General features: G+C 47.3%; 1 protein-coding gene across 7 annotated transcripts; it reads right to left on the bottom strand.

Moving 5' to 3' along the window:
- Positions 1 to 3,477: 3,477 nt before the first annotated feature.
- NME6 (NME/NM23 nucleoside diphosphate kinase 6) lies at positions 3,478 to 11,099 on the bottom strand. Of its 7 annotated transcripts, none has more exons than XM_080808804.1 (7): positions 10,784 to 11,073; positions 10,284 to 10,356; positions 8,350 to 8,446; positions 6,214 to 6,316; positions 4,851 to 4,890; positions 4,264 to 4,424; positions 3,478 to 3,986 (listed from the first exon to the last, which is right to left on the bottom strand). In XM_080808804.1, the coding sequence occupies exons 2-7, from the start codon at positions 10,286 to 10,288 to the stop codon at positions 3,820 to 3,822; spliced, it is 573 nt and encodes a 190-aa protein (XP_080664930.1). In that variant the 5' UTR covers positions 10,289 to 10,356; positions 10,784 to 11,073; the 3' UTR covers positions 3,478 to 3,819. The 7 variants fall into 7 exon arrangements, with proteins under 7 accessions (XP_080664930.1, XP_080664931.1, XP_080664933.1 ...); XM_080808805.1 differs by lacking the exon at positions 10,784 to 11,073 and adding an exon at positions 10,446 to 10,555; XM_080808807.1 differs by lacking the exon at positions 10,284 to 10,356 and having other exon boundaries at positions 10,784 to 11,099.
- Between the last annotated feature and the right edge of the window lie 1,592 nt (positions 11,100 to 12,691).

Genomic DNA, 12,691 nt, shown 5'->3' with positions numbered 1-12,691 from the left:
TCTTAGATATAATCTGTGGAACTGCACACTGACCTGCTCCTGAACCTTGTTGTAGGTGTTGGATGTGGAATTGGTCTGTAAATTAGTCCTGATACTACACCTGGTCCTTGGACATGGACTTTGACATTAGAATTGTATCTTGGACCTCAGACTTGAACACTGAACATTTTAAACTTAGGTCTGCCCTTGAATGTAGGGTGTGTGTCTGCATTTGATCCTGGATACTTATGTTGGACCTGGGCTTTGGAAATGAACATGGATTTTGGACCCAGACTTTGACCTGGTATGTTGTAGACTTAAGGACCTGTTCTCAAACTCTGAACTTGGACTTTGAACCTGGAACCTCAGACTTGGGCCTGGATCTTGGACTTGGCCTTTAGATCTCAAACTGGTTCTTGGACATAGACTTGGGACCTTGGACTTGAACATCAAATCTCAAATGTGGAACTCTATCCGTGATGTTGGACCTGTCCTCAGACTTGGTTTTTTTGGAACTGTTACTTAAACTTCAACCTCTAACCTGAGACTTTGACCTCATGTCAAGACCTCAAGCCTAGAAATCAGACCTACACCAGGACATGACCTTAGACCTGGAATGTTGATCTGAACCAGAATCCTAGACCTAGACTGGGAGACCTGGGTCTTAGACTGGAACCTTAGTTTGGAACTCAACTTGTCCTGGACATTGAACTCAGACATAGGACTGACTTGGCTCTTGGAACTTACCTTTGACTTCGACTTAGAGGTCTAACTTTGGTCACAGAACTTGGACTTAGGGCATATGTTTTGGTCTCTCTTGTGGGTGCTACCTCACCATGTTAGTATTTTTCCATGAGGGAGAGTAGCCTCAAACCTGGCTAGGAAAGAGAGTACTTCCCCTGGCTGGTTACTGATAGCTGGCCACTCCTGATCGATTCTCTTTTGTCAGTTTGCTTGGTGTTTTGAGCTGGACTTCCTATTTAGTCTGTTTAGTCATGGGAAAGAATAGGCCAGATGGGCCTGTCATGTTTCCAGGTTACAGTTTGGGAAATTCCTAGTCTGGATCACCTTGTGTTGTTGTGTAGGGAGACCCAAGATGCCCTGCTGCTGTGTTGTTCCTCTAGTCTGGAAGTCTCAAACCAGTTCTCCTTTGGAGAACTTTTCAGAGTTCTCCTTGATTGTTTCTTGCATGATTTTCATGTTTATAGTTGTACTCAGCAGGAGGGAGCAGAGGTAAATGGGTCTACATACATCTACATTTTGTCTAGACTGAAAGTCACTGGTCATTGCTGTTCTAAGTTACTCTGTTCAGAGTCTTGCTATAAAGGTGAGCAGAGGGGCACCTGGGTGGCTCAGTGGGTTAAGCCGCTGCCTTTGGCTCAGGTCATGATCTCAGGGTCCTGGGATTGAGTCCCGCATCGGGCTCTCTGCTCAGCGGGGAGCCTGCGTCCCTCTCTCTCTCTCTCTGCTTACTTGTGATCTCTCTCTGTCAAATAAATAAAATCTTAAAAAAAAAAAAAAAGGTGAGCAGAAATATGGGACAGTGGCATGAAGGAGATGACATATTAAGAAAGGTTTCCTTTTATTTATTTTTAATTTTTTTAAAATTTTAAGTAGGCTCCATGCCAAATCACCCAAACATGTTTTCAAAACATGTTTGAATTCAAAGGGAAGGGACTCTTCAGAGAAAGGTGAAAGTGCAGTAGAGACCAGAAAACCAAAAGAGCCAGGTGGGATTCAGAGCACATACAAGGACTGGCTTAATGGGAAGCAGGACACTTCCTATGTTGTAATAGGAAGAGAAGAAGGGAGCACATGCAGATACATTTATAGATTCAGATGTGGGAAGATTCTCTGACTCCCAGACATCTCACTCTAACCCCAGGGTAGCATGACACTATAAATGCTTTAGCTCATTATCTTCCATGCAAGGTAGCCCCACTGTTGGCACAGAGGCGTTGTTCTTACCAAGGTCACAGTGACCTCCATGCTGCCACATTAGAGGTTATTTTTTTTTTTTTAAGATTTTATTTACTTATTTGACAGACAGAGATCACAAGTAGGCAGAGAGGCAGGCAGAAAGAGAGGAGAAAGCAGGCTCTCCAAGGAGCAGAGAGCCCAACGTGGGGCTCGATCCCAGGACCCTGGGATCATGATCTGAGCTGAAGGCAGAGGCTTTAACCCACTGAGCCACCCAGGCACCCTAGAGGTTATTTTAAAGGCTTCATCATTCTGGACTTCTCAATAATATTCAACATTGCTTCTTTCTCCAGAAACACTCTCTACTCTTGACTTTCCTGATGCACATATCCTTGGTTTTTTCCTTCCTTCTCAGGCTATTTCTTCATCTCCTTCGTTAGCTTGTGCAAATACTTGTTTTCACAAATTCCATATAAATTCAAGGGTCCTCACTACACCCTGTATGGTAGATTGCCCTAGTAATGGCCCCCCAGTGATTCATACCTCCCAGTACCCATGCCCTTACCTAGTCTCTTCCCACATGGATGCTGGGCTTGGCCACGTGACTTGCCTTGGCCAATGGGATATTAGCAAACATGATATAAACAGAAGCTTGATAAGCTTGTGAATGGGGCTCTGTTCTCCTGGAACCCTGAAACAATCATGCTATGGAGCATCTCAGGATAAAAAACCATGTTTGACCTACCTGCAGCCACTTGAGTGAATCCAAGTGAGACCAGCCGAATCACCCAGCCAATCCAGAGACACATAAAGATAAATCATTGTTCTAAGCCACTAGATTGTGAGGTGATTTGTAATGCAGCAATAGGTAGCTGTTATCCTCATCTACAACACAGACGTGGCTGACTTTAGTGGCTTTGTGCAATCAGAAAAAAAAAAAAAAGTGAGTCATAGAAACATGCCTCTACTGGGTAGATACACCTTTGTTCAAATAAAAGGTGCTCCCTCCCCTAGGAGGCAGACTTATGCCAGGTGCACAGCATGGATTTGGGCCCACACTCAGCTCTGTCACTGGGTGCTTTTATGCACCAGACAAGCTGCACACTGTGTGTGAACCTTCTGGGAGATTTCTGCACAATTCTCTCCATTTAGCAAAGACCAGGAACTTGGGTTCGGGACAGTTTTTTGGTTGTTGTTCTTTAAAATTTATTTTAGAGAGAGAAGCAGGGGGAGGGGCAGAGCAAGAAAGAGAGGGGTATTAGGGAGGGCACGGATTGCATGGAGCACTGGGTGTGGTGCAAAAACAATGAATACTGTTACGCTGAAAAGAAATAAAAAACTTAAAAAAATAATAATAAATAAATTTAAAAAGTAAGGGAGAGAAAATCTCAAGCAGATTCTGCATTGAGCATGGAGCTTGATGTGGGGCTTGACCCCATGACCTAATCATGACCTGAGCCAAAATCAAGAGTCAGATGCTTAACCAACTGAGTGACCCAGGCGTCCCTGGGACAGGTTTAATTACTTCACTTAAGGAGAGAGAGAAAGCACCTAGAACAGTGCTCTTAGCCTTCAGTATTTAGTAGAACACTGACTTTTATTAAGAAAGATAGGCCAAATGGTGCTTATAGAGAGTCATTGCATTTTCCAGGCAAGTCAGTTAGGCAAGCTCTTTGAGAAAGACGAATAGTTCTCAGAGAAGAGATGAGCCATTATTTCTCTGAATCACCCATGAATGTTCTTGAAAAGAGGTAGATAGAGAGCTAGATCCTAGAGCAGGTGGCAGTGAGGAGCTAGGTCCTCGGGTGGGTGTGGTGCCTGCAGAGATGGTGCCATGATTCCCAGGCCTCCCTGGTCCCAGGAGGTCTCCAAGAAAAGGCTGGGAAATGCCACCAGACTTCACAGACTGACAGGCTTGTGTCAGGCTGGTCCTGGGCCTCCTTGTCCGGCTGCACAGTGGATGCCTCCCTCTGGGCTGTAGCGCACGGGCCCACAGCGCAACTGGGGCTCCTCTTCCTCATACCAGCGCTGTTCACTGAAGTCAGGGAAGAAGGCTGCAATCTCTCTACTGGCGGAAACCACAGAGTCTATAAGGGGAGGTAAGAAAGAGAAAGGGTTCTCATAGGGAGTGCAGGATGGAGGCAAGAGGCAGTTATAATCAGATTCAGAAACCTGAGCCTCTAGTTCTGCCTGACCCTCGGTCCTGGGGCCACATCTGCTGAGCAGGCCACAGGGGCCAGAAAGGCCATTGGGAGGAAAGTTCACAGCAAGGTTACCTGGCTCTCAACTCCACCATATGGCCTGAGCACCAACGGCAAACCATCCTCCGTTATATGTGGCTGAGGATAGGGGAGGCAGACTTACCAGAGCCATGGGTTGTGTTGCGGGTGTCAGTGAGGCCGAAACTTCCACGAATTGAATCTGGGGCCACGTGACGTGCTCGAAACACTCTGGTGGGTCCCATTAGTGTCCTCCAGAGCTGGATGGCATCCTTGTGGGCCAGGATGTAGGCTCGGATTGGCCCGCTGTGTACAGGAGGAACACATGTCAAGAATCTGGCTGTGTGGTTGAGTAGGGCGCACTGTGAGCAGGGCACGAATAAAGGCACACTACATCCTGAGAGATACCCTGCTTTTCTAGCTAAGTACCCATGCTGCTTCAAGTTGCAGGTGATAGAAGGCCACTGTGGGTGTACACGAAAGGCCACAGAGGTCAGCAGAGTTGTTAAGTAGCATTCACCAATACTCTTCTATAGCCATTGGACCAATAACCATCATGGGACAGGTGGCTACCAGGTCGGTGTTGGCTTAGACATGGTCCCAAGCCATGTTTCTTCAGACACTTAACACTGATTACAACTTTAAAGAGTGTCAAATGAAATCAACAAATTTAGGGAGCAGGGGGAGGTAAATCTTGGTGCATAAAGGTGCTGAAATGAAAATAAGAAGTACCTGGCCATGAACTCCACCAGCCGCTGATAGAAAAAACGCCCTGCAAAGAGAGAGTAACTTCATCAAGACACTGGTGCCCAAGAGAACTTTTAGTACTTCTGCCTCCTTACTTGGAATAATAAAAGCTGTTTTATTTTATTTTATCTTTTAAAATATTCATCCACTTTAGAGAGAGTGTGCAGATGGGAGGGGCAGGGGTGCTCCATGTTAAGCATAGAGCCTGACATGGGGCTTGATTCCACAACCCTAAAATCATGACCTGAGCTCAACCACCTGCACCACCCAGGTGCCCCAATAAAAACTCTTTTAGAGAAGGACTTTGGAGTCTGACATATCTGGGTCTGAATCCAGGCCCTGTCACTTACAACCTATGTGGTTTCAGGTAGGTCATTAACTTCCCTAACTCGGGTTCCTAATCTGTGTACTAGAGACCTAACGATATCTACATCATAGGGCTCTAGAGAAAATTCAATGCAACCATGAGCATTAGGACAATGTCTAAAAGAGTAAACATTCACTATTAACTACTGATATCATCAGGACATAAAACTAAATTTCTGGTTGGGACTATGAAGTGGAACCCTCCTAGAAAAAATATATGTATTTGTAGGGAGAGGGTGGTTGGGTTATGGACACTGGGGAGGGTATGTGCTACAGTGAGTGCTGTGAAATGTGTAAGCCTGACAATTCACAGATCTGTACACCTGGGGCAAATAATACATTATATGTTAATAAAAATAATTAAAAATATATATATTTTAAAAGATGTAATTAGTTAGTTAATTAATTAGAATGAGAGAGCAAGAGACAAGTCGGGGGGTGGGGAGCAGAGGGAGATGGGACAAGCAGACTCCGAACTGAGTGGGGAGCTGACACAGGGCTCGATCCCATGACCTTAAGGTCATGACCTGAGCTGAAATCAAGAGTCAGACACTCTGGGGCGCCTGGGTGGCTCAGTGGGTTAAAGCCTCTGCCTTCGGCTCAGGTCATGATCTCAGGGTCCTGGGATCGAGCCCCGCATCGGGCTCTCTGCTCAGCAGGGAGCCTGCTTCCTCCTCTCTCTCTGCCTGCCTCTCTGCCTACTTGTAATCTCTTGTCTGTCAAATAAATAAATAAATAATCTTTAAAAAAAAAAAAAAGAGTCAGACACTCAACTGACTGAGCTACCCAGGTGCCCCCTAGAAAGTAATTTTAAAAGACTGATAATCATGAAAAGTTTGTATATAAAGCAAGACTTTAGAATGGCTGCAATTTGACAGCTGGTAGGTCAGAGACAGCCTGCCATTGTGCATCCAGGTAAAAATCTCTCTTGCATACGTCTTGGGATAGAGAAGCCTCCCATTCAGAGGACTCCTGATCCTACCTTCATGCTCTTTGTAAAACTGCTGGCATTCTTCTTTTCTCCACAGAAGTTCTCTCATTCGTACAATAAGGAACTTGTTGCTCAGAATCTGCTGATGAACAGCCTGGATAAACATCACGTCAAAGACAAAAATTGATCAAAGGGACCATATGAGTGAACAGGAGACCCAGGCTGACCACAAGAACCACGAGAACCCATCAGAGCCCAGGACATGAGGGTCTGTCCCATTGTCAGGTCAGAAGAGAAAGATGGTGGAGGTGAGGTAAAGACCTTCTTCGGTCACACGGCCAGAGCATGAGCCCCGCCGGGTGCAGGGGGCAGGAAGTACATCTCTGCCCTTCTGTTCCTACAGCTCCTTGAGCAGAAACCCACACGACCCCCCTTCAGACCATCATAAAAATCTCTTGATGGTAGTCCTGCCTTGAGTTTGTCCCACTCTCTCCAAACCATCACACTTGACAGATTAAAAACACCATAACTTCCACATCACACTCTGGCCAGAAACTTATTCATAGAATGAGATACAACTATGTTAGCCCAGTGCTCAAGACTGTACTTTCTTTGCCCTCCACCTCTTCCAATTCTAGTCCCACTGGCCCAGCCCTCCTGTGGCCCCCAGATCCACCACACGTGTTCCTGCCTCAGTATCTCCCTCTGTGCAACATCTGCCCCTGCTATGCACTGACTGAAGTCCACCCTTCCTCTGAGCATGGCCAGGTCCCAACACGTGCATGCCACCATTTCTGACTGCTCTGGTCTTCCTTTGCACCACAGTCAGCTTACCTAGCAGAGCTGCTCAATTGGTATTTATAGAACTATTGTAGGTAGAATCCTACAATGACCCTCCCCCAGTACCAACAAGATTCTGCACCCTTCTCTTCAGGACTGTGAATATGAAGCAATATGATTGTGACATTACATGGCAAAGGGGATTCTGCAGGTGTAACTGAGGTTGTCATCAGTGGACTTTGCTTTATTTGTTTTTTAAGATTTATTTATTTCTTTTAGAGAGAGCACTGTTGGGGAGGGGCAGAGGGCGAGAGAGAGAGAGAGAGAGAGGGTGAATCTTGAAAAGATTCCCCGCTGAGTGTGGAGCCCAACATAGGACTAGATCTCATGACCCTGAGAGGATGGGCTAAGCTGAAATCAAGAGTCAGATGCTCAACTGACTGAGCTAGCCAGGCACCCATCAGTTCACTTTGCTTTAATCAAAACAGAGATTATCCAGAGGAGCCCAGTTAATCACATGAACTTTTTATTTTTTTATTTTATTTTATTTTTAAAGATTTTATTTATTTATTTTTGACAGAGAGAGACACAGCAAGACAGGGAACAGAAGCAAGGAGAGTGGGAGAGGGAGAAGCAGACCCCCCGCTGAGCAAGGAGCCCGATGTGGGGCTCGATCCCAGGACCCTGGGATCATGACCTGAGCTGAAGGCAGATGCTTAACAACTGAGCCACTCAGGCGCCCCAATCACATGAGCTTTTTAAAAGCAGAGTTTTATCTGACTAGGAGAAGTCAGGTTGAAAGCGTGAGAAGCACTAAATACACTGCTGCTCTCTTGAAATGGAGTGAGCCATGTGATGAGTAATGTAAGTGGTCTCTAAAAACTCAGAGCAGTCTTCGCCTGAAAGCCAGCAAGGACATGGGGACCTCAGTCTTATAACCATAGGAACCAAATTCTGCCAACAACCTGAATAAATTTGGAAGTGGATTCTTCCCCAGACCCTCTAGCTAAGTACTTGGTCAGCTGATACCTTGATTTTGGCCTTGAGATCCTGAGGAAAAACCCACCTGAGCCTACTGGGCCTCTAAATTCTAGAATTGTGAGATAATAAATGTTATTTTAAGCTGCTAAGTTTGTGGCAATTTGTTGCACAGCAACAGAAAACTAAAATACATGCACTGTCTTGAGGTTTGGTTCTTCTTATTGTATTGGATCCCTATATTTTTAATCTGCCCCGATTCTCCAGTAGATTTTTAGTCTTCTTAGGGTCAGAGTCCACGGCTCCTAGCCTTGCCTCCACAGGGTCTTGCACAGGACTGTGCTGTCAGTCTTCACAAGTGGCCCTGTGGCACCAGAAAGAGATGCAGTGCCCAGGGCATACAGTAAGAGGTTTAGGATTCCTTCTTACCTCCAGAATCAGGGGGTGAGCAACAGCATCAGGCTTGATCAGGGCCAGAGTAAGCTGGAGAGCCTGAGGGCTCCGCAAGATCGAGGTCATCTCACTCCTGCCATCAGAAAGCTGGATTAGGGACCTATCAGTGGTGTGCTCCCCACCCTCCCTATTCGAGCTGTGCTGCCTTGCAAGCCCAGAGCAATGTCACTCCCAAAGCCTGTGGCAGTTACACAAAGGAGTTACCTATTCAGGAGAAATTCAAGTTTAAACACTGCCTGTCTCTGCCAATATTCCTTTCACTTCCTAACTTTTCTTTGTGTTTTAGAGGATTTATAATTTACATTGCTAAACAGCCTGGCCACAAAGGTACAATAACTGTTTCCTTTCATAAGGTCTTCTATCCCACAGTGTGTTCCCATCAATCCTAGAACTGGAAGATTGGATGGACAAGAATCAGGACGTTGCCAGGATACCCCCAAAGAAGTTTGCTGGATATATACCATCTCTTATCTAATCTTACAGATAGGTCAGGATCTCCCCTGCCCAAATCAAATCCTTTAATACACTCGGCTGTGCACAATGGCAAGGCTTGTGGACATGCAACTCCAAGGCCCAGGACAGTTGTAATTGTTTCGTATCTGAAGCAGCCAAAACAGTGCCCACGACAAAGGTCAGTTTAACTGACTAACTGAACCTATAAAGTCTTATCTGTCCATCTTTGTATTCCTAGTGTCTAGCATGGTGTGAGAGCTCAATAAATAGTTATTTAAGATGTGTGATATAAGTGATACAAGAACATGAAAGTATTTTTTTTTTTAACTGGACTAAGATGGGGTGCCTGGTGGCTCAGTGGGTTAAGTGTCTGCCTTGGGCTCAGGTCATGATCCCGGAGTCCCAGGATTGAGCCCCATGGCTGGATCCCTGCTCAGCTGGGGGTCTGCTTCTCCCTCTTCCTTTGCGCTCCCCCTGCTCCTTCTCTCTCTCTTCACTCTCTCAAATAAATAAATAGTTTTTAAAAAATAAATAAACTGGACTAAGAATTTGAGGTCTCTCCCAACTGTGAAATGCTATTCACATGTGAGAAATTTGATCATTTGATCAGGACCAAGAACTAGGTCTCAAAAGATTATCTGGTGGAGCTCCTAAATTTGCCAACAAATATGGAGAAGGCTTCCATGAACACACACAGGGTCAGTATGGACAATGTTCTCATTTCTCTCAGGCTGAAAGTCCCGACAGTCATGTCAAAGGCAGTGCTAGGGTCTCCCCTACTGATGTCCTTTCTATAGTTTTCAGCTGGATGCTCCACTCAAACCACAAAACTAAATCTAGTCTAACTGGTACAAGATCAGCCAACCCATTCTCCCTAATATTCCAGGTTGTGAGTAACCCAAAAGCAAACCGAATCTTCCCCATAATCTAGGGAGAGATATCCTTGACCCCTCCCCACCCTCACTCCACATCCACATTCATCACCAGATTCCTCTCCTTCTCCAGGGCCACCACCCCAGTCCAAGACATCATCAACCCTCCTGGGACTCCTGCAACTCCTCCATGGCCTCTCAATTTCTACTCCTGCCAGCCTCTACAGTCTGTTCTCCGCTAAGCAGCCGGTGAAGGAAAAATGCAAATCTAATTATATCACTGCACTCCTTAGCCCTTTGCCTGAGACGTTTCCACAGTCCAGAATGTGCCTCCTCTGGTAACCTCCTATTCACCCACTAGATCTTAGCTTACTTCCACTATTATATAGCTTTTTGGACATTTTCTTCAGTTATGTCTCCACCCCCTAGGTCAGCTCTATTAAAGCAGGGGTCTGTTTTGCTCATCATCTCTTCCTTTGCGCTCCCCCTGCTCCTGTACCTATGCGGAGTGCCTAGTACATAGCCGCCTCTCAACAGTATTTGTTGAGTGAATGAGTGAATGAAAGAATGAACGAACGAACGAACCTCATTCAGCTACTGCAAGGCCAAGCTGCCAGGGGCTCTCCAAGAAAGGATGTGGTTCCTTTCCTAATGCCAGCTAAGTAATGACAGTATTTAAAACAAATGCTGACAGGTCAAGAAAATCGCTCAACTTTAAATTTCCTCTATCAGAGAATCACAAATTACAGAAGTTGCCTGGGTATTCGCCTCCACTCCTGAGGCGCCCATTCCTCTGCTTCCAGGAGGGCAGTGACGGAGCCCCCTCCTCCCAGGAGCCGCGGGGGCCTGCAACCTCTCAACTCTGTCTCGTCTTCCCATCCCCTACCCTCACCCCGACACCTGAGGCCCAGCTTCCCAACCCAGGCTCTCAGCCTCTTTCTTGACACCAACTCCTCTCCTCGCTGGCCCTCATTTCTCCGGGCCTACAGCCGCGCGACTCCTGGCTTTCCAAGCAGGACCTAAGCGAACCCCAGATCCAGGGATGTTCGGACCCCAGCCCAGCCGGAGTTCAGGTCTGGAGTCACCTGGTTCTCCAGCGCGGAGCCCGGCCACCAGGCACTGCGATAGCTAGCCTGCGCGGCCCCCGCGGGGTCCTTTGGGCGTTTGGCCGGGCAGCCCTGCTGGGGGTCCTGGCCGGGAGGCAGCGGACCCAGCGGGCCGCGGACGCCGGGTGTGTGAGGTCCGCGAGGGGACGGCGCAGTGAGTGGCAGCGGCCGGGCTGAGGCGAGGTGGCCTGCAGCCCGAGGTCCGGCCCCGCTGGTGGCCCTTGTCTCTCCCCATGGGCTTGTCCCGGGCCGCACGAGAGGACAGAGCCGTCTCGGGCGGGAGCGGCCTCCCCGAGGCGGCGCTCGGGCGCCCCCAGGCGGCAGGGAGGCCGGCGTTCCGGGCGGCCCTGCGCAGGGGTGGGGAGGGGGGAGGTGGCGGTCGGAGGTGGGACGGACCTTCCTTGCGTGACTCGCGCTCTCTTTTCTGTCTAGGCTACTGGCACGTGGTTGGTGGCCAGTACTTGTCCGAGGTATGTGCAGGACGAAGAAACTGCGCTGATCGCGAGGGCCGAAGCCGCCTTTGAAAGTCTCGAGCTGCAAGCGACGCGGAAACACGAGGGAGCGCAGCTAACGTGGGGGTGACCCAGGGTTCCGGGCTGCGGTCCAGGTGTCTGTAGGCAGTGATCGGGGAGCTAGTCCTAAGGGTCTTGATCTTGTCGCTAAGGAATTTGGGGTGCGGTGGGTTACCCAGGAGTCTGTTGAAGCAGTGCAGGGTGAGTTGGGAGCTGTGGGTATTCTTGGTGCGTAGTCGAGTATGGACAGGGGACGGTGTGGCAGGTTGAAGAAGGATGGCAGAATTTTTTCTTGGGAGGAGTCACTGAATTTGAGAAGAGTGAAAATAAGCCATAGCTGTCATCAGTGTGTGTGTGTATAGATATAGATATTTTTTTAACTGACTCTGGTGCCAAATATACGGGTGTCGCACTCCTGAAATGTTGGAAGGCAGGTCAGTGTTTCTGGCGGCTTGTTTCCACCAAGTGTCTTTGGGAAAGTTCAGTCCTGCCTGGCTGATGAAGGCACAGGTCCATTCCTGCCTTCACAGGATGAGAGTAAATGTAAACATGGGCTACTGTCCTGTCCAGACATCAGGTTTTAGTCTTATTTTCCAAATGCATCAGGTCCAATTTTGTTTCCTTTTTTTTTTTTAAAGTTTAATTTTTAATTTCTACACCCAGGATGGGGCTCCAGCTTAACAACCGGGAGACCAAAAGTGGCACGTTCCACTGGCTCAGCCAGCCAGGCACCCCAGTTTTCTACCTTCATCTTCACTAATATACCTTTGAAATAGGGACTTTGCTGATTCTTAGACCGTGGTCATTAGTTCACCTGTCTTACACATTCACACACACACACACACACACACTGGAGAAGGGTGTGGTTCCATATTTTATAGTTGCTTTGACTATCTTCAGCAACAAGCCTACTTAATGAAAGTAAGGGCAAATGTGATTTTAGGAGGAGACCCAATAAGTAACACCCTTTTTCTGAACTTGGGCTTAGAACCAGGAGAAATAGACGAATGGCAGGCAGGTGGAGACAGATGTCAGCTTATCTAATACTCATGGAGCTGTTGGAGAACATAACAGTGTGAGAACCAGATTCGCCTGCCTTCTAATTCTGTGCTGCCAGAGTTCAATGCCAGGTCTCTTAAAAGCTTTAGAGCGACAGCAACAACAAAAAGAATCTAAGTCATTAACAAGCCATACAGAATGATCACGGTATTGCCCCACATTCACTGAATTTAGAAAGCAGGCCACCCCTAGCTTGTAGCAGATTTTGTCCCTAGAAACCTGTCAAAAGACTCTGCTATTCAGTGGTACATAAGGGAAGGTGAATAGGCGGAAAAGGTCTTGATTCAGTGTCACTGGGACTCAAGTAATTCTATAC

The sequence above is a fragment of the Martes martes genome (assembly GCF_963455335.1).
Source record: "Martes martes genome assembly, chromosome: 1".
In the NCBI taxonomy this organism is placed as follows: domain Eukaryota; kingdom Metazoa; phylum Chordata; class Mammalia; order Carnivora; family Mustelidae; genus Martes; species Martes martes.
Note: the sequence above shows the minus strand (reverse complement) of the source record. Positions and strands in the feature narration are given on the sequence as shown.

Coding starts and splice junctions, on each gene's coding strand:
- NME6 (XM_080808804.1), bottom strand. Junction 6,317..8,349: donor CTCACCCCCTGATTCTGGAG/GTAAGAAGGAAT, acceptor ATGTTTATCCAG/GCTGTTCATCAGCAGATTCT. Junction 4,425..4,850: donor CTGGTGGAGTTCATGGCCAG/GTACTTCTTATT, acceptor TCCTGTACACAG/CGGGCCAATCCGAGCCTACA.